General features: G+C 44.0%; 1 protein-coding gene across 1 annotated transcript in view; it reads right to left on the bottom strand.

Annotated features, from left to right (window-relative positions):
- The window catches only part of ELL3 (elongation factor for RNA polymerase II 3), a 110878-nt gene that overhangs the window by 60141 nt on the left and 24814 nt on the right, over positions 1–25923 (bottom strand). The window contains exon 2 of the mRNA XM_083184094.1: positions 22239–22292. Coding sequence (XP_083040220.1) covers positions 22239–22292 — 54 coding nt within the window. The remainder of the gene's footprint in view (positions 1–22238; positions 22293–25923) is intronic.

A 25923-nucleotide genomic window follows, 5' to 3' on the forward strand; every position in this document is an offset into this window, starting at 1 on the left:
CTTATCCAAACCCTACATCTGCTAGCGCTTTGTAAACCCAACTTCACATCATTAGAAGGTGTCATTTTAACACTCTAGTTTGAACAATTAAGCATTTTTGCTCATTGCTATAGGCCCTTTGACAGATCTTGTTGCACACCAATGCCCCTAATAAATAGTATGCCACACCACAGTGCGCCCAATACATAGTTTACACAGGCTTGCCTACCCTCCCGCATTTAGCGGGAGGCTCCCGACTTTCACTTGAGCCTCCCGCTGCCCCGCAAAGCCCCACAGTACTCCCGTTTTCTGGGACCCCGCATTAAAATACGGACTGCATATGCGTACAACTCGGAAATCATGTGGGGCGGAGCATGCTGGGAAAATATCACACCCGGCCACCGTGGGTTGTGGGTAGCAAGGGCCAAGCTGCTGGGCGTGCGCTGACAGGAAGTCAATCTGTAGTGCATAGGGAGGAGAAAGAGAGCCGGCAGCCAGGCCTCTGGTTCACTCCACCACACTCACAGTGAGCTTTGTGCATCAGGCCAGCTCATCCTGCTCCTCTGCCTGTGGTGAGCTGCCGGGTCACTGCACCTCCCATGAAGGGGTAGGTGAGTGCTATTTTTTTTGTTTTTTTTTGGGGGGGGGGGGGGGGCTGTGTGTAATGTAATACAGTAGTGTGTGTATTGGCTGCAATTTAAGGGGAAGGGGGGTGTATATGTGTAATGTAATATAGTGGTGTATGTACTGGGGGAGTGTGTAATATGTGTGTGTACTGGTTGTAATATGGGGGGCTGTGTATAATATACAATGGTGTGTGTGCAATGTACTGGGTTTAATATGGGGGGGGGGGGGCCTGTGTATAATGTACTATGGTTTGTGCAATGTGCCGAGTGTAATATGGGGGTGCTGTGTATAATGTACTATGGTGTTTCCAATGTGCACAGTGTGCTGGGTGTAATATGGGGGGCTGTGTATAATGTACTATGGTGTGTGCAATGTGCTGTGTGTACTGTGTGTAAAAGGGGGTGTTTGTATAATGTACCATGGTGTGTGCAATGTGCTGAGTACTGGGTGTAATATGGGTGTTGGTGGTGGTGGTGGTGGTGGGGGGGTTTGAGGCTGTGTATAATGTGCTGTGCAATGTAGTTGAGATTTTAGTGTGTAGCCAATACTACATTTTGGGGCAGATGTATGAACTAGCGCTTAACTGGGGAGGATTATGTTTTTTTTTCACATGTACTAAAAGCGCACCTAATGTGCACTAGGGGCTGTTACTCAGAGGAGCTGTCAATTGCAATCCCCCCCCCCCCCAGTAATTAGCGGCCAGTGCGATGTAATAACAGCCGCCTAGGCATTAAATTGCCCCAGGCCGCTTCGCCAGCTCAGGGCTAGTGTTGTTCTATCTCCACTGCGGGGACAATGCTAGCCCTGCTGCTAGCTCCGGGCTGTGCATGAGATCTTGCGATAAAAGTGAGATCTTGCGCATGCTTAGACAGCCGTCCGGCATACGCAGGACTGAGGGGGCGCCATTAAGGAGAGCAGTTAATGCTCGGCATAACAGCTCTCCTTATCAGCTGCTAGGGGTTAATATATTCGGCTGCTACAAGTGCCCTCTTCTCCTTGTTATGCAGGAGAAGCGGGACCCGTTATTTTACAGTCAAAAAGGGCACGATAATACATCTGCCCCTTTGTACTTTTTACCTGCCACAATAGAACACACACCTGAGTGACCGTAGACATGCCCATTGGTGTAGCTAGACACGCCCCTTGGGTAGAATGGGATACGCCTTCTTAACAGTGCAACACGTGGTTCCTTTACAATGCAATCCATAATCTCCCTGAAACTACTTTTCAAAAGTAGGCAAGTATGAGTATACAACAGTTGTGTACACCACAGTGCCCCACTACATAATTATGCTTACTTAAATGTTTATGAGAATCCAGAAATTCTTCATTTTTATACAGGGTTGACTACCCTCCCGGAATGGCCAGGGGGCTCCTGAAAACCAGGTCCCCCTCCCGTGCCACCCCCGGAAAGGTGGTCAACCCTCCCGGATTTCACCCCCCCCCCCCCCGGCCGCTGTACAGGTGGGGGTGGGGTGCCGGTGATTGCGGCGGCAGGCTGCCGCGGCGTTCTGGGGCGGGGGGTGTTGGCAGGGGGTGTAGGGTGATGGTGATGCCCGGTGTGATGCGGCGGCAGGCCTCTGCGTCATTCCTGGAGGGGGGGGGGCGGCTGCCGCCGGGGCCACTCACCTCTCTGCTCCCTGCTGCAAACTGGTGCCCTCCAGTGGCCGGCACCCTAGGCAAATGCCTAGAGCTGCCTAGTGGTGGCACCGGCCCTGCACCTCCCCTCCCCCTGCATCTCCCCCACGGCACCGTTAATTTCCCGCTGGGAGGAGGCGGGGTGAAAAATGTAAATGGGGTGAAAAATGCAGGATTTGTAGTACTGCGGCAGGTCTTGATGACGTCTACAGCAGGCCCCACCCCCTGAAGTGCTGCTCACAGTCTCCTCTCCAGGCTTCTCCACCTCCAGTAGAGGAGACTTTAAAAGTAGGCAACCCTGTTTTTATACAATCTGCCAAGAAAGTCTATTTTACTTCTGACAGGGAGATTATTTAGTATGCAATAATCTCAATAACCTTCATTTTTGTTAAACCCAAGGTTGGGTATCGTGGCCTGAGAAAGGGTGAATGTTTCCTTTCTACGGGACATGTTCCAGTTTCTACTGGTAGGGTGACTGCACACTGAATGTTATAAAAAGAACAGAACTTTGACTTACTCTAAAAGAAAAAAAAAATAGTTCTCTACTTAGAAATGAGAGCACATATACAGTATTAGGCATATGTAATAAAGCATATGGTGCTGACTGCTGTCACAACCATACCTTACCCAAACACCACAAGTTTATTTCTCAGATGTGCTGTCAAGCAGGAAGTCTCACTGGTAGAAATAATGTGACAGGTGCAAGGTAAACTGCAGCCAAAAAGCATTGCAACCCCTTTTCTAGACAGGGAAATTGCCAGATACATAGCTCAGAGACTGTTTTAAATAATCCAAGATAAACATTTTCACACATATCTCATTAATCAATGTTTACTATGTCATAGTGTGCAAGCACAGGATAGGGCACAGTTAAACAACAAGGTGTGTAGCCGAACACAACATTGGGCCTAATTCAGATATGTATAATGCCGCCTTAGCTGCAAATTTGGATGCCGGGAATGTATGAAAAAATTAATATGCTAATGCAGAACCCACCAGAAATTGTATTGAGATTTGAGACGCCCACTGGAATCATCACAAATGTCCACTATCACTTGATTTTATATATATGCTTGCCTGTATCCTGAAGACAAATCTAACACGATTTGAAATGTTGATGTAACACACTTGTCAGTGTCATTTTTTCATATGGTCTGGGAAAAGGTTGGAGTGCCGCACCTTTGCTGCTTTGTATCTACTTTTTGCGCTGGCACCCGCCGAGGTTATTTTATTATTGGGAGTGCCATTCCCTTTTGAAAACAAAAAACAAGAAAAAAGTTAAAAAATAATAATAATTATATATATATATATATATATATATATATATATATATATATATACAGCATCTAATGCGGGTGAGTCTATAGTTACTCAGGATGGTTGATGGGTCTAATATGCCGTCGTCATTTTATCTACATACAGGATAGCCTGAAAATAGTTGCAATACTCCTGAATTTTTTTTGTTACACCTGTTAGCTTCCATAAAAACGGTCACTTCCTGTCAAATAACAAATTTATTCTGATCGCAAGCAACAACAGTAATGGACATTGCCATGTGCGCCATGTAATCATGGCAAATGCGCAGTTGGTCAATAATCTCAATGTAAATATAAATGTAAATATAAGCATAGCAAGCAAGTCTGAAGATGCCAACATCTTCTTGCAGCCAAATTTTCTGTTTGCCCATTCTACTTACTAGGCTTCATCCAGTTTAACTTCAGGGGAAGTAGTTTTGCTAACATTTGCAGACATTTAAAATGTGGACATATTCAGGTGGAACAACGTTTACGTGTTGATAAAACATACCAAACCCATCTAACTTGTACCAGGCATTGTTTATGCACATTTACCATAGGACCCAAACAATATGAACAGTATGTACAAACTGACAGGCTCTTTTCTTGACCTGTTGCTCTGGGGTGAATTCTGAAAATGGAAAAAAAGGCTAATTGCTTTAACCCCTTCCTGACACAGCATGTTTTTGCCTTCCTGACAGAGCCCTTTTTTTTCAAATCTGACATGTATCACTTAAGTGGGGATAACTTTTTTTTGCTTTTACTTATCCCAGTGATTTTGAGATTGTTTTTTCGTGACACATTGTACTTCAAGTTAGTGGTAAATTTTCGTCGATACAGTCTGTGTTTTTTTGTGAAAAATACCAAAATGTCGGAAAAAAATGGAAAATTTAGCAATTTGCAAAATGTTAAATTTTCTGCTTGTGAGACAAATAATCATACCACTCAAAATAGTTAATAACTAACATAGACCATATGTCTACTTTATGTTTCCATCATTATTTCAACTTCCTTTTAATTTTTTTGGACACTAGGAGGCTTACAATATGAATAGCAAATTCTCAAATTTTCAAGAAAATTTCAAACACTGATTTTTTTAGGGACCAGTTCAGTTCTGATGTGACTTTGAGGGACTTGTATGTGAGACACCCCCATAAATGATGCCATTTCAAAAACTGCACCCCTCACAGTATTCAAAACAGCATTTTGGAAGTTTGTTAACCCTTTAGGTGTTTCACAGGAATTAAAACAAAGTGTAGGTGAAATTTCAAAATTTCATTTTTTTTTGCAGATTTGCAATTTTAATACATTTTTCTAAGGAACACAGTACATTTTACTAGAGAAATGTGACTAAAAATTGATTCCCCCAATTCTTTTGTTTTCATAAATATCCTATATGTGGCCCTAGTGTGCACGTTGACCAAACCACAGGCTTCATAATAGAAGGAGCACCTACTTGATTTTGGAGCCTCCTTTTTATGAGATTATTTTTTAGGCACCATGTAGGTTTCTAGGCACCATAAGATGCTAAAAGTTAGGAACCCCCCCACAAGTGACCCCATTTTGCAAACTACACCCCTCAGGGAATTCATCTAGGGGTATAGTGTACATTTCAAACCCCCAGGGGTTTCACCAATTGTGGTACAACTGGGCAGTGAAAATGAAAAATTAATTTTTTTACACAAAAATGCAGTTCTGGCTCCAAATTTGTCATTTTCACAAGGAATGAAGGAGACAAAGCACCCCAAAATCTGTGCCCCAATTTCTCCCGAGTATGGCAATGCCTCATATGTGACCAAAAAATACCAGTTGGGTGCATGGCAGGACTCAGAAGGGAAGGAGTGATTTTTGGATTTTGCAGCTCAGATTCTGGTGGAATGTTGGTGGGTGCTATGTCGCATTAGCAAGACCCCCGAAGCACCAATACAGTGGAACCCCCCCACAAGTGACCCCATTTTGCAAACTACACCCCTCAGGGAATTCATCTAGGGGTATAGTGTACATTTCAAACCCCCAGGGGTTTCACCAATTTTGATACAACTGGGCTGTGCAAATGAAAAATTACATTTTTTACACAAAAATGCAGTTCTGGCTCAAAATTTTTCATTTTCACAAGGAATGAAGGTGACAAAGCACCCCAAAATCTGTGCCCCAATTTCTCCCGAGTATGGCAATGCCTCACATGTGACCAAAAAATACCAGTTGGGTGCATGGCAGGACTCAGAAGGGAAGGAGTGATATTTGGATTTTGCAGCACAGATTCTGGTGGAATGTTGGTGGGTGCTATGTCGCATTAGCAAGACCCCCAAAGCACCAATACAGTGGAACCCCCCCACAAGTGACCCCATTTTGCAAACTACACCCCTCAGGGAATTCATCTAGGGGTATAGTGTACATTTCAAACCCCCAGGGGTTTCACCAATTTTGATACAACTGGGCAGTGAAAATGAAAAATTACATTTTTTTACACAAAAATGCAGTTCTGGCTCAAAATTTTTCATTTTCATAAGGTATGAAGGAGAAAAAGCACCCCAAAATCTGTGCCCCAATTTCTCCCAAGTATGGCAATGCCTCATATGTGACCAAAAAATACCAGTTGGGTGCATGGCAGGACTCAGAAGGGAAGGAGTGATTTTTGGTGGTGGAATGTTGGTGGGTGCTATGTCGCATTAGCAAGACCCCCAAAGCACCAATACAGTGGAACCCCCCCACAAGTGACCCCATTTTGCAAACTACACCCCTCAGGGAATTCATCTAGGGGTATAGTGTACATTTCAAACCCCCAGAGGTTTCACCAATTTTGATACAACTGGGCAGTGAAAATGAAAAATTTAATTTTTTTACACAAAAATGCAGTTCTGGCTCCAAATTTGTCATTTTAACAAGGAATGAAGGAGAAAAAGCACCCCAAAATCTGTGCCCCAATTTCTCCCGAGTACGGCAATGCCTCACATGTGACCAAAAAATACCAGTTGGGTGCATGGCAGGACTCAGAAGGGAAGGAGTGATTTTTGGATTTTGCAGCTCAGATTCTGGTGGAATGTTGGTGGGTGCTATGTCGCATTAGCAAGACCCCCGAAGCACCAATACAGTGGAACCCCCCCACAAGTGACCCCATTTTGCAAACTACACCCCTCAGGGAATTCATCTAGGGGTATAGTGTACATTTCAAACCCCCAGGGGTTTCACCAATTTTGATACAACTGGGCAGTGAAAATGAAAAATTACATTTTTTTACACAAAAATGCAGTTCTGGCTCCAAATTTGTCATTTTAACAAGGAATGAAGGAGAAAAAGCACCCCAAAATCTGTGCCCCAATTTCTCCCGAGTACGGCAATGCCTCACATGTGACCAAAAAATACCAGTTGGGTGCATGGCAGGACTCAGAAGGGAAGGAGTGATTTTTGGATTTTGCAGCTCAGATTCTGGTGGAATGTTGGTGGGTGCTATGTCGCATTAGCAAGACCCCCGAAGCACCAATACAGTGGAAGCCCCCCACAAGTGACCCCATTTTGCAAACTACACCCCTCTGGGAATTCATCTAGGGGTATAATGTACATTTCAAACCCCCAGGGGTTTCACCAATTGTGGTACAACTGGGCAGTGAAAATGAAAAATTAAATTTTTTACACAAAAATGCAGTTCTGGCTCAAAATTTTTCATTTCAGAAGGTATGAAGGAGAAAAAGCACCCCAAAATCTGTGCCCCAATTTCTTCCGAGTACGGCAATGCTTCATGTGTGACCAAAAAATGGCAGGACTCAGAAGGGAAGGAGTGATATTTGGATTTTGCAGCTCAGATTCTGGTGGAATTTTGGTGGGTGCTATGTCGCATTAGCAAGACCCACGAAGCACCAATACAGTGGAACCCCCCCACAAGTGACCCCATTTTGCAAACTACACCCCTCAGGGAATTCATCTAGGGGTATAGTGTACATTTCAAACCCCCAGGGGTTTCACCAATTTTGATACAACTGGGCAGTGAAAATGAAAAATTACATTTTTTTACACAAAAATGCAGTTCTGGCTCAAAATTTTTCATTTTCATAAGGTATGAAGGAGAAAAAGCACCCCAAAATCTGTGCCCCAATTTCTCCCGAGTACGGCAATGCTTCATGTGTGACCAAAAAATGGCAGGACTCAGAAGGGAAGGAGTGATATTTGGATTTTGCAGCTCAGATTCTGGTGGAATTTTGGTGGGTGCTATGTCGCATTAGCAAGACCCCCGAAGCACCAATACAGTGGAACCCCCCCCACAAGTGACCCCATTTTGCAAACTACACCCCTCAGGGAATTCATCTAGGGGTATAGTGTACATTTCAAACCCCCAGGGGTTTCACCAATTTTGATACAACTGGGCAGTGAAAATGAAAAATTACATTTTTTTACACAAAAATGCAGTTCTGGCTCAAAATTTTTCATTTTCATAAGGTATGAAGGAGAAAAATCACCCCAAAATCTGTGCCCCAATTTCTCCAGAGTACGGCAATGCCTCACATGTGACCAAAAAATACCAGTTGGGTGCATGGCAGGACTCAGAAGGGAAGGAGTGATTTTTGGATTTTGCGGCTCAGATTCTGGTGGAATGAATGGTGGGTGCTATGTGGCATTAGCAAGATCCCCCGAAGCACGGTGAAATGATGAACCTAAAAATCCATAGATGTGTGGTATATTTTAAAACACTCCTTTATACATAGGCCGGGTTTGTCGGGGCAAGTGTCACACTGGAAAATAGTTTGCTTTCTTATTCCCTTTTTATAGCAAACTTTGCACCTTTTTTGTGTCCTGCCCTTTTTTCCAGTGGAGGGGATTTCATCAGGAAAATGCTGCCCTGGTACAATACGGGGGCCAGTACTAGAAGTACTGGGGCCCTCTGCCTGCTGGTTCCCAAATATTAGGCCCTTTATGACTTCCTCTTGAAAGTGCATAAATGTCCCCCTCTGGCTGGTAGAACGGAATAGCACGTAAGCGTTATACAGTGCCATCTGGATGATATACACGGCCAGCTTCTTGTACCAGATTTTTGTTTTCCGCAGGGCACTGTACGGCTTCAGTACCTGATCTGAAAGATCCACTCCGCCCATGTACCTATTGTAATCCAGGATACAATTAGGTTTTGAGGTGTGGGTACTGGTACCTCGTACAGGGACGGAGGTGGTACTGTCTCCGTGAATTGTTGTCAGTATAAGGACATCCCTCTTGTCCTTATATTTGACCAACAACATATTTTCGGTGCATATTCCCCTGCTTTCACCCCTTCTCATTACTTGGGCAATGTGCATTTTTGGGAGGCCTCTTTGGTTCTTGCGCACAGTACCGCAAGCTGCTGTACCTCTTGAACCAAGGGCCTTAAACAGGGGGATGCTGGTGTAAAAGTTATCCACATAGAGGTGATAACCTTTATCCAGGAAGGGGTGCACTAAATCCCAGACAATTTTTCCACTAACACCTACAAGGGAGGGGGGGCATTCTGGCGGTTCAATTCTTGAATCCTTCCCTTCATATACCCTAAACCTGTGGGTGTACCCTGAGGTGCTTTCACACAGCTTATACATTTTTATGCCATACCTTGCCCTCTTACTGGGAAGGTACTGGCGGAATTTAACCCTTCCTTTAAAATGTATAAGGGACTCGTCTATGCAAATGAATTTATCTGGGATGTACATCTCTTCAAATTTGGCACTGAAATGATCAATGACCGGCCTGACTTTGAATAGCCGGTCAAAGGTGGGATCATCTCTGGGTGGGCACTGTGCATTATCGTTGTAATGCAAAAATTTAAGGATTAACTCAAAACGATTCCGGGTCATGGCCATACGGTAAAGTGGGGTGCTGTACAGAACATCTGTACTCCAATATTGCCTAATTTCTGGCTTTTTTACTATGCCCATATGAAACACCAGACCCCAAAACGTCATCATCTCTACTGCATCTACAGGGGTCCACCTAGCAAATGATGACGTGGGGTTTTGAGCAATAAACTGCTGGGCATATAAATTAGTTTGGTCCACCATTAAATTTATAAAATCATCAGAGAAAAATAATTTGAAAAAGTCAATTTCTCTGAGACCTGTGGAATCAAATTGGATTCCTGGCATGGCCAAAAACTCAGGAACCTGGGGCTCAAAATTGTCTGGTGGTGGGGTCCATACGAGATCAATTATTGGGGGGGGGGTCTCAGCTGCTCTACGGGGGCGTCTTTGAGGGGGTCCCTCATCACTAGAGGAGGAAGAGGAGCTTAAGATGAATCCTTCAAATTCCCCGCTTGCCTCACTGGCTGTGTCAGAGTCAGAGGCAAGCATGGCATATGCCTCCTCCGCTGAATACATTCTTCTGGATGACTGGGATGACATTTGGGATGACATTTGGGATGCCATTTTTATTTTTGTGTTACTGGTAGTGAAATGTTTCAACACGTGTATAGTGTAGGGGGGGGTACAAACTTTATTTCAACCCGGGGGGAATGTAGTGTGTAGTGTGTATGTAGTGCAGAAAAAAAAAATACTTTATACAGGAATTTGATCCCAATAAAAAAAAAAAAATTGAAGAGGTTAAAAAAAAAAAAAATTGAAGGGGTTAAAAAAAAAAGGTCCTGCGCCAAAAATTGAGCACAGATGTTGGTCAGTAACGTCCGTCACTGAACAGCGCTCAAAGGCAACAGGAATTTGATAAAAAAAAAAAAAAAAAGATCAACCCTGTGCCGAAAAAGCTGATCAGTGATGTACGTCACTGATCAGCGCACAGTGGCCACAGGACACCCACAAAATCACAGTGTGTGTAAAAAAAAAATTAAAAAAAGACCCCACAGCACCCTCAAAAAAAAAAAAGGTGATCAGTGATGCGACACTGATTACCAGTGAGGGGCAGCAGGTGCACAACCTTTGGTGCAACTGACAGTGCAACTGGCAGCAACTGACAGGTATATATATATAAAAAAAAAAAAACTCTGCACCCCCAAAAAGTTGCTGATCACCTCAGATATAGTGATCAGCACAAAAGGCGGGTGCAGCAGACACAAAATATAGCACTCTCTATCACTCTCTGTCACTATCTCTCTCTATCTCTCTATCTCTCACTATCTATCACTCTATGACACTGCAGCAGCAGCACTGACAGTTATATATATGAAAAATAACCCCTGCACCCCCAAAAAGTTGCTGGGGGTGCACAAAAGAGGGGCAGCAGACACAAAATATAGCAGTCTCTATCACTCTCTGTCACTATCTCTCTCTATCTCTCTATCTCTCTATCTCTCACTATCTATCACTCTATGACACTGCAGCAGCAGCACTGACAGGTATATCTATCTAAAAAAAAACCTGCGCCCCCAAAAAGTTGCTGATCAGTTAATTTATACTGATCAGCACAAAAGGGGGGGCAGCAGTCAGTTATATAAAAAATATATAGCACAATCTGTCACTATCTCTCTATCTCTATCTCTCTATCTATCTCTCTATCTATCTCTCTATCACACTGCAGCAGCACAAAATATAGCACTCTCTGTCACTAGCCCTCTCTATCTCTCTCTATCTCTCTCTCTCTATCTCTCTATCTAAAACTCGATGACACTGCAGCAGCACAACACAGCACAGCACAACACTGGAAGTCACAACAAGTAGCAAGATCCCAAGCAGTGATCAGGTAAGTATTTTGCAAGGTTCTGGTCAGTATATCGCGGCAGCTAGGCACGGTGACCGCACTGCACGCAATTCCAGACCGGAATGGCGTCTGCAGTGCAGTCACCGTTAGTTTAAACCCCCCTCCATGGCTGTGATTGGTCCGTCGGTCCGACGAACCAATCACGGCCTTTGGGGGCGGGCGGGGTGAGGTGGGGTGACACCAGTGTCACCCTTACACCCCGCGGTGATTGGTGCTGTACTTTACAGCACCAATCACCTCCGATCCCTGTGTCACCGGCGAACGTTATTCGCCGGTGACACAGAAAACGCTGTGAATGGCTGTTCACACTGAACAGCCAATCACAGCGATCGCCGACGGGGGGGCGGCATCGCAGCCCCCCCTGGGCATGCAGGGACATGTCTGCTGTCAGGGACAGCAGACATGTTTAAACTGTCACCGCGTCTATAGACGCGGTGACAGATTAAAGCCATGACGTACATTTACGCCATGTGTCGGTAAGTACTTCCCGACCATGACGTAAATGTACGTCAAATGTCGGGAAGGGGTTAAAAAGGTAAAAATAATAAAACTTATAAGGCATGACTTTAGCGGGGCGACACCTTAACTGAACACATTTGCAGCAGTGCAAACAGGACTGAATTGGGCCCTTAGCCCAGAAGAAACAGAAATTACCTTCTGTGGAGTAATATATAGCTTGGATTGGGTGCTTGTTCTTCCAGACACTGATATCCAGCTATTGCCTGGGCCATTTAGACCTACCTAAAACACTATTATTACATACCAGTAGCACACGCAGGGGGGTTTCTGAGTACCCAGAAACCCCCCCAGGAGTCCAAGGGCCCTCAGCTGAAAGCTAAGGGTCCCCTCTTTCCAAGGGTATAAGAATTGTAAAAATCGGCCCTTGGGAACCGGAGATATCTGACTTCAAAGCAGTGGCCCCATCCAAGCCTGTTAATTGTTATTCCCAGTCAGATATTTCAGGTTCTGTCTGACTTAGAATTTTTCTGAGGGTATATTCCAAAAGCTGGGACTCTTCCCCTTTGAGGGACACTAGTAGCTTGTCTCTACTGTGCCCATAACCAGAGATATCAGCCTCCCAGCAGCTGGTTACTGCTCCAGCTCCACACACCTGGTATGCAGTTTTATATTCTCGTTGGCAGATTGCTCTGCCTCCTGAACTCTGATCCCCTAGTACCCAGTACCATATGGTAGGTGGGATTCTCTAGTTTTTAATTCTATTAAAAAAACTGGAGATATCTGCAGTCAAGCAAGTTGTCCTCCCACCAGAAAATTATGAATAATAAGCCCACTCCACTATACACCCTCCTCTGCATATTAAACATCCTCTACCACCCTGGAAGTTATGTATCAGGGCCCCTTCATTCAGCCCAATGCCCCCTTCTCCCACCCCATCTTCCACCATCTGAGCAGTAAAGGGGTAATTAGTGGAAATTGCTGATCCAGGCCCTACATGCTGAGCGGTTGATATAATACCCCCTACCACCCGCAGGACATCAAAGCTTCCCCCACCCCTACCGCTGGAGGATCGGTAGGGCCCCCAATACATTGCTATGCCCAGGGGTCTACACTGCTGTTGACGCCCCTGTATGTATGTATGTATGTATGTATGTATATGTATGTATACATTATTATTATTATTATTTATATACATTTGGTCTATCTATAATACTTTAACTGACCCGGCATATACTGGGTCACCTAAGTGTCCATCTCCGTGCTTTGCTCCACCCCTCTGGAAACCCCCTTCTGAAAATCCTGCGTTTGCCACTGCATACCTCCCAACTTTCTGATTCCCCAAATCAGGACCTGCCGCGCTGAACCTGAGCAAGGTCCATGAATCGGGTGGGGCTATGATATGGGTGGGCGTGAACTTGTGTGAGGGGTGTGGCCTAGAGCTGCTATTTGCTATTCCTATTATTTTCCCTTTTCGGGGTGTGGCCGACTACCTCCCTACATTGAAGAGACGCCAATCTCTTCAATGATCACCGCTGTTCTACAGAGCAGTAGTGATCTATGGCTCTCCCCAAATCCCCCCCCCCCCCCTCCCCGCGCCTACAGGACATTGCCAGCTGCAGGAAGGACAGCAGGACGGCCCCACTGTAAATGGGACAGTTGGGAGATTTGTCATTATCAGGGACATGAGTTGAGGTAAATGGCTCAGGAAGCCCTGGCAAGTACTGGAGCCAGATTTCCACACAATGGGGCAGCCTTAACAAGAGATAAATGCGAGGGTGATAAAGAGAAATAAATGTCCAGCCAATCACCTGCTAACTGCCATGTTACAGGCTGTGTTTGAAAAAGTCAGTAAGGAGCTGATTGGCTGGACGTTTATCTCTCTTTATCACCCTTGCATTTATCTCTTGTTAAGGCTTAATACATATGCCCCAATATACAAACCAAAGGGTTTAAGTGGGCATTATACTCAGGCGCAGCAGTATATACTGCTGGTAATTTGGTGAGTTTTGAGCAGGGAATTGCAGAAAACTTGGGCGCTGCCTCACTTGTCATAGACTTTTTACTCCAGCATTTTGACTATAAAAATGATTTCAATAATACAAAGAAGATATTTCTCACATATTTTTTGTATTTTTCATATACTTTATATACTAAAAACTCCAGTGTATACATTAGTATAATAGCAAAGGCTCTGCCACACCCCACCGCACGCCGCTGAATTATGTTTTACTTTGCCTTCAGTTGCTTGCTGTGTGCTGGCAGGTTTCTAACACATGTTGGTCCACCACCCAGGCTGTAGGCATCTTGGTGATGTCACAGGGGAGAGATAGGTACTGCTAGGTGCTGTTGTCACGCAAGTCATGCATTATAATACGTGTCTTCTTTTTCTGCCACAGTCACTGTATATAGAACTGTGATGAACTATTACTGGGATTTACAGGAAATGGGTATTTCTGAGATCATGGTAAAACCACAGTGACACATTTCTTGGACATTAAAGTTTCATTGCAGATATTAGTCAATCATGGGTTTTACCATATTGCCTCTCTGACCCAGAAAGCACAAAATGAGCATTCATGTAAATGCACCAGGACTTCATAAAAATAGTTCCCACAAGATAGGTTATCTCTTCAGATTCAGAATGCCACCTAACCAGGTAGCAAGGGACATTAATTGGGGAATTCCTCACGTCTAAACTCCCACTACATTAGCTTTCATAATGCACTATTGTGTAACCTAATGTCCCTTTCATTTTAATGACAACCAACTGCTAGAGCCTGTTTTGAGTTTTTATTATCATTGGAAATTAACACCTTTCATCTTTAATCAAGTCATGAAAAATATTTTTATATGATATTACAGATCAAATAGTTGTATAATACATGATAAAGGCACACAGTGTACATAATTGCTAATAATGCAATCCCAAATACCAAAATTTGAGGGTACTAAAAATTCTAGGGGCACTGCTGCTGGACAGATAACCCACCCTACCAAAAGTCTTCGCTGACATTAAAATTTGTGCGGTATGTATTTATACCCATAATACTAGATCCACATGCACAGTACACATGAGTGAAGGATAAAAGATAGTCCTAGAGCTGCAAAAGGCCCTCCGAAACCTCACTTGTGGAATAATATGTCTGGATATAATATATTTGCATAATACAGTATGTCTGGATATAATATATTTGCCTCTTTACCGCAGCGCTGAAAGACACCCTCACGCCACCCCCAATATCAACGGCAACCCAAAGCGTGGCGAGCGCAGCGAGCCCCGCGAGGGGACGCGTATTACTTCACATGTATTCCGCTTCCCCTCGCGGGGCTCTCTGCGCTCGCCACGCTTCGGGCTTGGTGGCTCGCTGCGCTCGCCACACTATCTAAAATCAACTCCACGCCGACGTGGATAGTGGGGGTATGAAAAGGTCGGAGGACGCGTACCTCCGCCCCTCGCTGTGCTCGCCACGCTTCGGGTTGGCGTTGATAGTGGGGGTGTCGTGGGGGTGCTTTTAACATTGTAAGCAACCATTACGGTGCTTATACAATTATTAATCTTATAGGGGGGCCATTTAACATTGCCTATACAATTTAAAATCGTATACCATCGCATTGTATGGCATTGTATGCCATATACAATGGTATACAATTTTAACATTGTATGACATCGGGGGCCATCGCGTCGCATCGCATCGCATACCATTGTATGCCTTATGGTATGCGATGGGCGCCAAGCTAGGAAACAAGTACCGCAATATCCCATGTGAAATAGAACTCCCATCTTAGTAAACTTCCCCCTCTGTGTCTCTCCTCTGGCCAGCTCAAGTGTAAGGTCTAACGAGACGCGCAAGATTGCATGTACAGTCTGGAGCCGGCAGCCGCAGCAGCCAGGGACAGTGCTGCACCTGCTTTGGGGTATGGGCAATGCCTGCAGCTGACGTAGTCAATAGCTATGTTCATACAGTGCCGGGTTAATGACAGGGGCCAACGTGTCTTCCTTACTACATAGAGGAGAAGCAGTATAAGTGTAGATGATGTGCTGATACAGCTTCTTCCCCATAACGTCCATCTACTCCTGAATTCTATTATGGAACTATATGTACAAACAGCAATATTAAAATGTTTTCCCTTTTAGAATGCAATTACAGTAACTGAAAAAAAGCTATTCTTCTGCATATCAGATGCAACATTTTTATATCTCCATGACTCAGAAGTAAAGTGACTGAAAGAATTATTTAAAATAGCTTATAACATAATACGTAATAAACTTGGAATGGCGATGTACTGCTCCAAGGAGCGCTGGGACAATACTGCGTACTATCTGTGCGTGCTATCCCTGGATCAGCTGGAAAATGACCCTGCAAAGTATTTAAACATTTTGGCAAGTATGCTACAGTGAGAACTGTGATTCAAGTGACTCAGTGATTCATTTGCTCACACTTGGTGACTAATGCTGAAGGAGAGGACTAAAGGGTTGATGGGTCTCCATTGTCTAGGTCAACAGTCAATAGGTTGACACAAAAAGGTCGACATTCAAAAAGCTGACACTTACAAAATGTCAACACTGACAAATGGTCAATGTTGATAAAAGGTCAATAACTTCAAAATATTGACATGAAAATAGTTGACACATAAAAAGTTCAACATGAGTTTTTCAGTTTTTCTCCATGTTCTGGACTTTTTCATACTACACCAATTGGGGATCCATGTCAATAGGTTTCAACATTGACAAAAACACCCTTAAAAAAACTATTGCTTGTGTCGATCTTTTAACAATGTCCACCTTTTGCATGTGTGTGGTACAGTGGTCCGCCAGTCGGGATCCCAACAGTCATTAGCCCAACGTCGGGATTCCGACTGTCTGGACTCAGACAGCATGGTGAGCGCAACTAAGCCCCTTGCGGGCTCGCTGCGCTCGCCACGCTGTGGGCACGGTGGCTCGCCACCTATTCTAGGTCTACCTCTATGGGGGTCGTGGGGGAAAATAGCAGGTGGCCGTCGGGAACCCGGCTGTCGGTGTTTTGACAGTCGGGATCCCGACGTCGGGTAAATGCCTGTCGGGATCCTGACTGACGGGACCCCGTCCGGCACCCCTTTTGCATGTAGACCATTTGGTGTAGACCTATTGACTGTCTACCTAGACACTGGAAACCTTTCCTTCCACACCTGACAAAATGTGAGTGTGCACACTCACAAGACCTATGGTCATCTGGTTGTGCCAAAAGTCTTTTAAACCTGTTGAAAAATCAGGACAATCAATCGCAAACTACCACACTAATACAGAAGTGTGTAGGCTCCAAAGAATGATTTGTCCAATACTAATTAATGTGTGTGGCAGCCAAAGATTGGAAGAGTACAAACTGGGCAGTTGGGTACACACAGATTGGGCATAGCTCCCAACATATGCAGGCTGTAATGCAGGATCCCATGAATGTTGAAGTAGTGTACTTCCAAAAGGAGGAGGGGCCTCATGGCATATCCCCTGTTTCCATCACTATGGAGGTGTGTCAGGCTGCCCCCAGGCTCTCCTCCCTGCACTGTTTAGATGCCGAACTATTGCACAAGTGTGTACCCGCCCCTGCATCGCAATAAGATGCAGTCTGACCCAGGGATGGGATTAGAAGCACTTTATTATGCTGTTAAACTAGTTTCTGGATACGTTATCTATTCTTTTCATTTAATTACTTATAAGGTATCCTTTCTTGGTAATTTTTCAGAAATGTTTTAAGAAGTAGTTAACTAGGCTTAATTACCTCTAGGGGGTTATTCTGGTTGATTCGCAAGGCTGAAAATTCGCAGCCTTTCGAGTCCACCCCGCCTGGCGAATGCCGGGCCACCCGCTCCCCTCGCAACATGTGTTGGCATGCACTGGCTGCGAATGGATAAACATACATTTGCAGGCTGCGGGAGAACATCATTTGATGACTCTCAAGTCACTTACATGTGTGTGGACGCTTGGGAGGAAGTGGGCGGGCAGCTGACATCCGGTGATGTCTGCTGACCGCCCCCCGCACCTGTGTCATCAGAGCATTTGCATGAGAACGCCCAGCGTTCTCATGGGAACGTCCATAAAAAGCTGAGCGTTCCCATATGTAAATTTTCTGGCCAGCCGCCCCATGCCCCCCGCCCGCAATGTTGGGTACGTTTGTTTGCATGGCCGCACACACCCTGCATCTGCACATGCGCAGAAATGAGTCTGCGTATGCACAGATACGAAACACTGGCCCCGTGCGAACAAAGGGGCCAACGTGAACGGACCAGAATAAGGTCCTTAGTCACTATGTGCTTTACACAGCTGCGGCATTCACTATCTGCTGCTTGTCACAGGCTGTGACAGGTCACTTTCATATAACCTGAAGGCTCCAGGTGTCTGTACAGTTTCAGTGCTTTCTAGGGGAAAGAGTTCTGAGAATTCTATAGAGTTTGTCAGGCTTGGTATACATTAACCAAACCCACACGGCTGGCAGTAGACGGAAACATTGTGATAATTGCAGATGGAGGCAACGGTCCATGAAATGTATGATTTTGACACTTCCTTTTTTGTTATATACACTAATGCATTTTTTAAATTGTTCAAAGTTTGCATTTTTTAAATTGCGATAGCAGCACTAAACTCCATCCTAACACCTCATGTGAATGTAGTAATGCAATGTTAATGTAAATAAAAGAGCCAGTTCCTTTGGAATATATGCTTCAGTGTTGTAACTTGATTATGTGTAAAACTCTCCGAGCATTACTGAGCTAAATGATATATTTGAAACTGATGTAAAATGTACAACATAGAGTTTCACACAGCTCTTGGCTTTACAATGTCCTGTTGATACACTGTAGCCCAGCAGTATTGTATTACTCAGTATCTTCAGGACCATATTAACAGCATTTAAAGGACCTGGGGAAAGCAATTCACTCTGCGACCCTACCCACCCAGTTACAGGACATAAAATACCACCCTGTCGTGCCGCACAGTCTCTCCATATGCTTCCATACTGTATCTAGCAGTTAGCCTTCTGATTGGTGAATAGCTCCAGCCATCCACCAATCATCATGCTGACAGCCATTCACTGTCTGGCTGCAGGCTGGAAGGCAGGTATTTTAAGTGAGAAGATTGAAATCTATGTTTTAGGGAATTATTAATATCACATAAAGAAGTGCCCCACAATGGAGCTATCTTATTTGATTAAACTCTCAACCTGATACTCTTCTAAGGCAAGAAGAGAATATTGGGGCAGATATATTAAGCTTTAACAAGAGATAAATCCAAGGGTGATAAGGAGAGATAAACATCCAGCCAATCACCTGCTAACTGCCACGTTACAGCCTGCGTTTGAAAAAAGTCAGTAAGGAGCTGATTGGCTGGACGTTTATCTCTCCTTATCACCCTTGCATTTATCTCTTGTTAAAGCTTAATACATCTGCCCCACTGACTGCTCTGATTGTGTGACCACTGCCCGCTCCTGCTCAAAAGCCCCTCGAATTGTGGAACCCTGGATAGCTGGCCATTGTGCCCCCCCCCCCCCCCCCCCCCCCCCGTGTAGCTTATCTAGTTTTGTTCAGCAACAATAGTTAGGATTTGTATTTGCTTTACTGTGTATTTCTACATGTACCCAGTTTTGTGAACATTATTGTGGTTTGTTGTGATGCTTGCCCGCTTTGGCTTTCAACATGCTTTACTAAATATTTTTTTACAATTTTAAATAAACATTCATTTGCAAAAAAAGAAATAAAAGATTGTGAATTGAATATACATAGACTTACATACTTATTTTTCTACAATTCTTTTTCCATAATTCATTTACTATCCATGCGGTAGTCCTGGAGGCATCTCAAGCTATGTACATGTATTGTGATTTTGGCTATGGCCGCTGTTGACTATGTAATTTCCCTTGAACTCCCTAGAGCCCAGAACTATACAATCTTGACTACTTTCACTTGAGATTTTGGCTATGTGCTATTTGACCTATGGCCAAATACATTATATAAGACATAAGGTACCCATCCATTAGTGCGAGCCAACTCACTCAGCAGCTGCCGGGCAGCAGGATTGCATAAGATACATTGTATGCGATCCCATTTATGGCTACAGGCTGCAACAAATATTCATGGCAGTCTTAATGATCTGCGACTCAGATCCTAGGTGCACGGGATCGCACCTCGGATTGGAATCATAGGAAATGTATACAATATGGCCACTTTTCATCCAATACCAGGAGCTCACAATTTGGATGAAAAGTGGCTAAATCGCACTAGTGGATGGGGACCTTTAGTCAAAATGTACCAGTAAGCATATCTAAGTTTTTGGGAAAGGCATCTATTATAGGTAATGTTAAGGGTTCTTAACTTCTGATATATAACAAATACAGATTTATGTGATCCTAATAGTTTTCATTTCCCGATTTACATTTCCATTCTGTCGCTGAGTCTAATTCAGGAATGCACACTGTCACAATTCAGTCGTAAATGACCAATAGTCTGTGCGATGATGTTACACTGCCATTCCAGTACACTGCCCTTGATTAGGCACTTTGAGCCAGGCAAGGAGCATTCCTCAAATCAGATGTGTGTGTTCTCTGTTTTTTTTTTTTTTTGGGGGGGGGGTGCCAGTGGTAGGCCCCAACAGGGTAGTTTTGCTAGACATTCTGCGTAACCTTAGGGCTTTCTGAACAGCAAAAGCATTGCTGGGTTAGAGAGCCATGTCCCACTGTCTCCCATATTTAATTAAACCTGGACACTGGGAAGAAAGTATTGATGTTGTTTGTTTTTGTTGTTTTGCACTGTAGCCATAGGACCCAAAAATAAGTGGTTCCTAATAGATTAGATAGCATATCAGACAGGCAGAGAGGCAGATTGTTGGAATACATACTATCTTGAAAATATGGTAAAAAGAAATACAGTACACTAGTTCACTGAATCCACCACTATCTTCTTCCATTATAGCTATCTGCATTTTCACACAAATTATGTATTCCCTATGCTGACTGGGCCTCCAGTGATCAGTCACGTTGTATTATTACCTGTCTCTGTCTGGTCCTCAGACACAATCTCTGAGGCAGAGGCATTTTAGCTGCTGTGAGAGGAGAACAGCAGTAATAATGAGCTCTGTTCTGAAACAGAGACAATTGGGCCGATTCAGACCTGATCGCATGGCTGTAAATCAGCACGGTGGCTGATTATCGATAGACTGCGTCCTGCGATGCAATCCTGCTACTATTTCTATTCGCAAGCCATTCGCAACATGATTGACAGGAAGTAGGTGTCAGTTGGTGGTATCCGGCCATGTCATGGGAGTGCCAAGAAAAAAAAATAGGCATGCTGGAAAAAACATTGGGAGTGACAGGGGAAAAGCAGGCCTGCACAAGCGTTTTAGGGGAGGATGTGTGATGTCAGTAACAGGCCGGATGTTCTAGATTTCATCGCAGCTGCCGAGTAAAGATGGCCATACACACGCAGATTTATCTTCAGATCTGGCTGGTTGGAACAAAAACATGGTTATGGATGAGAGCACATGACAGTTGACCATTTGCTTGGAAGTGCTGGAAAACTGACAAACTGTCACTCATCCATATCCATGTTTTTGTTCCAACCAGCCAGATCTGAAGATAAATCTTAAGGGCCCATACACTAGTAAGATTTATCTTCAGATCTGACTGGTTGGAACAAAAACATGGTTATGGATGAGTGACAGTTGGTCAGTTTTCCAGCATTTCCAAGCAAATGGTCAACTGTCATTTGCTCTCATTCATAACCATGTTTTTGTTCCAACCAGCCAGATCTGAAGATAAATCTGTGTGTGTATGGCCACCTTTACTAGTGTATGGGCACCTTAAGGCTCTGGCTACTCTTAGGGGGGTATGCAATGTAATTCGAGCTCCCGCCGCAGCCATCTCCCGACGGGGGAGATGGCTGCGGGGTCCTATTCAATGCTGTCTTCCCTGACAGCATTGAACAGGGGTTTTGCGCAGAACGAGCCCGACATCACAAGCTGTCGGGCTGGTTCTGCCGAGAAAAGCCGGAAATAGGCGAGCTCCTGGCCGGAGCTCATCTATTTCCGTCATCAACTCGCAGCCACACCCCCTTCTCGCCGCTCGGCGGCCGGGACATTGAATCCCGACTGCCGAGCTCCAGGCGAGCTGACCGAGAACGGGACAGGGGCACGGCTATCGCGCTAGCTCGACAGCCGTGCCCCTGACATTGAATACCCCCCTAAGCCTGCAACAAGTGGGGACCAGTGGAAAAATCATTGGATGGGGAGCCTGTACCGAAGGGTTTTTGACATATTCGCTCAGCTGCAAAGTCTTCTCATGGTGCACACATCCATTCGAACAACTTGTACATTAATTCGCAAGGCGGAATCTCACTCTAGTGGGTCAGCGTCTCCTTGATCACTGGCCCCTGCACATTCATGGCCGTACGATCAGGTCTGTATTAGAGCGAATGTTCTAGATAGCCAACTCTTCAACATCTACTATGATTACCATATTCTCATTTTGTTTTATTGTCCCTACATAATGCACATTACAGGCAGCCAAAGTGTCAGCGCTTACAAATTCATGTTAATAAGATATATTGACCAAAGTTACTCACCCCTTGGTTTCCTTGAAAGGTGATCACAGGTGGTGGCAATGAGGCTCCGGAAACCTTTATGAAATAAAAGACAGAAACAACATAGCTGTCACTATCTACAGTGTAATAAAACACAGATGTATTCCATATAGTCTGATACAGACCCAACAAGACAAAATGCTTAGGCAATAATAACACGGAAATTCACATAGGTAAAGGTGCATACACACTGGCTCATATATCAGCCTTTTGAGTGAAAGGCCAATGCAGCGAGCCATGCGTGGGGACGCGGTAAGCATAGTCACCAAAAAGACCATCAGGCAACATAAAAATACAATAGTAAAATATAGTACATTTAGAAAGCATAGACATACGAATGCCAGGAAATCGTGCATTACATTGGTCTTAATCAGACTTGTACGCTAAGCCAATGGTTAGCATAAATCAAATGGTGGGGACACTTAACACATGCAGGACCCATTCCGCATACTTGCATGCATAGGTGCCGATTCTGTGGGTGCTCAAGGGCCCGAGCACCCATGGAAATTGATGAGCACCCACGGGCACGAGTCCCGCTGCTGGGCCACCATATTAACTTTCTAATTTGCGGCTGCAGCACCCACATCGCCGGACACGCCACCTGGGAAACAGTATGCCAGGAAGAGTGTATTCTGTCCGCGGAGTACCTGCACTGTGGGGGCATTTATGTACCTGCACTGTGGGGGCATTTATGTACCTGCACTGTGGGGGCATTTATGTACCTGCACTGTGGGGGCATTTATGTATGTGGAACTCTGTTGCCGTAATTTGAATATTGGAGACAACTGTGCTCCATAATATAAATTGGTATTATTTTGTGGCCACACCCCTTACCCATGAAGCCACTCCCCTATACATTTTTGGCTTGAGCATCCACCAGCAAAGACATAAATCGGCAACTATGCTTGCATGCATTGCTCCCTAAGTTTATGCCTGATTGACAGGCTGCAGGCTTTGGGAAATGGGGAAGAGGTGGTGACTAGCTCCATTCCTCAAAACATAGGTGTGTGTGTCATCTCAACTTTGTTGGAGTGCTGAGGTCAGTGATTTACTGCCCTCAGCTGCGTGTACCTGGGATGGAAATCTGAGTAACCTGAAGGTTAGTAACAAGAGAGACTAGATTCCACACAGATTCCACACAGACCTGATCCCAATGGATCTGTATATATGTGAATATAAGAATTGATGTATTAGTTGGTGGTAAGTCATACAATATAACATATGTAAGGAGAAGAATACTGTTTTTTTTTGGAGCACACTTAAGAAATGTATTTTCATTGGTATTAAGACATTACGCATGGTAACAGCACCAAGGTCATGGGTTCGATTCCCACCATGCCCCTGACTGTGCAGAGTTTGTATATGCTCCCCTTGCCTGAGTTTCCTCCAAGTACTCTGGTTTCCTTCAATCCAAAAATATACCAGTAGGTTATATGGCTCCCAACAAAATTAAACCTAGAATGAATGTACAGTATGTGCCTTTGGTAGGGAATATAGATTGTAAGCTCCAGGGACAGATGTTCAAATAGTCTCTGCAAAGTGCTGCGGAATATGTGTGCGTTATATAAATAATTAATATATGTATTGCTAGAGAGTGGTACTTAACAGTATATGCAAAAGAAAAGTGTGTGTAAATAATTACAGAGTAAAAACAAAATTACTAAGATACATATTGGAAGATACTGTTGCTCGGTACACACTGAGCGACATATTGTTAACCATATACATGGCACTGATATCACAAATATTGTCAAGTGTTTATGCTCAATATCATTAAAGATGTGCATATGTTAATGACCCCCATCTTCTATACATGCAGCAAAATGTTGACTATATAGTGAACGATGCATGTACGAAACAGGGGTCTGGTGACGGTGACGTCACTGAACAATATAGATAACATAGGGGTTTATTCTAGATCATTCTTTCTGACAAAATCCTTCTTAGATGGACAAAACCATGTGCACTGCAGGGGGCAGATGTAACATGTGCAGAGAGAATTAGATTTGGGTGAGTTATTTTGTTTCTGTGCAGGGAAAATACTGACTGCATGATTTTACACTGCAATATAGATCTCACTTTGAAGAAAAACCCCACCCAAATCTAATTCTCTCTGCATAAGTTACATCTGCCCCACCCGCAGTGCACATGGTTTTGTCCATCTAAGAAGGATTTTGTCAGAAAGAATGAACTAGAATAATCCCCATAGTTCAGTGTATGCTCAATAGCGTTGGTTCTTGGCACCGCTGATATAGTTTGGCTTGCGATAATTAACTGGATCGGCGAATAGCTGCAAATCCATTCCTGAGCCGCCAACAAACTAATGATTTTTTCACTGTGTTGGATTGGGCCAGACGTGACTTCACATGACTTCCCCCTTCATTAGTTTCCTAGTAGATCCACCCCTGCTCTTACCAGCTTATAATGCCCTTTACACAACTTACTAAAGTATGAAAAGTGCATTAGAAATGCAAAATACAACAAATAATAAACAACAATGCTATTGACACATGCTATTATGTCTAAAATGTAAGAATGCTGCAAGTCGTGTTATGATGAGTTAACACATGTTCCCAGGCCAACAGGTGCACAAAGTGAAATGCAAGAAAAACGCAGGAAAAAGGCCTAAAATGAAACACATAAAGTTAGGCATTTCCCAAGGTCCCAAACTACAGCTCAAATAGTGCAGCAATGATGATTAAATAAAATAGAAAACTATTAAATACCCTAAAACAGCCAGGTATGTCAACATGATCACAACTATTTTCACAACTTCAGGGCTTTTACACATTAAGCGATAAACCAGAGTTGCCTACTTTCGAGTGTTCCTCTCCAGTAGAAGCATGGAGAAGACACACTTCTAACCTCCTCCCCAAACTGCTATGAACAATGAGTTTAATCTATGAGCTCAACAGCAGTGCCTTTAATCATTATTTTTATTATCCAACGTTTTGGGGTTTGACCCCCTTTGTCAAGGTGTACACCTTGACAAAGGGGGTCAAACCCCAAAACTTTGGATTTGACTTGATGTGACAATACATTAACCATTTTTAAGACCCGTGAGTACCTCTGTCTGTTCTTCATCGCTCCTACACTTATTGATCCGGATGGCACCATGGCCACTTTACCCTCTGTAGGAGTGCCGGGCCTACTATCACCCTTTCTTTCTTTCTCTCTCATATATATATATATATATATATATATATATGTTTGTGACCGAAAGGGACTCAGGCGCAGCGTACACCCGGAAGCGGAGCGATGTACACCCAGAAGTCCCAGTCCTTCCCGCACATCAGGTGTGATGGTGAGGACTCATTTTCTTTTGGACATTGAGGCTTTTAAATATAGTTTGGTTGAGCACAGACCTACACACCTTAATAAAGTACCCAGATCATGTCTGAAACGTGTCGGTGGACGATGGACGTAAATATGGGGATTGTTCTGGGGTTTTACTGCTGAATGGAGCTGAATCATGTGTGTGACCCAGGGCTACACTTATTATTCTCAGAGAAATCTGCATACGCCACTTTATGTGCCTGCATATGTCTTTACAATTCTGTTTTTAGGATTTGAATGAATTTTATTGTGGGATTTTTTTTGTGTAGATTAAATACTGTTACACGCTATGATACCCCATGTTTTTTCTTCCATGTACTACCCATGTGAA

This window comes from Crinia signifera, chromosome 4 (assembly GCF_055691185.1).
Source record: "Crinia signifera chromosome 4, ASM5569118v1, whole genome shotgun sequence".
Classification (NCBI taxonomy): domain Eukaryota; kingdom Metazoa; phylum Chordata; class Amphibia; order Anura; family Myobatrachidae; genus Crinia; species Crinia signifera.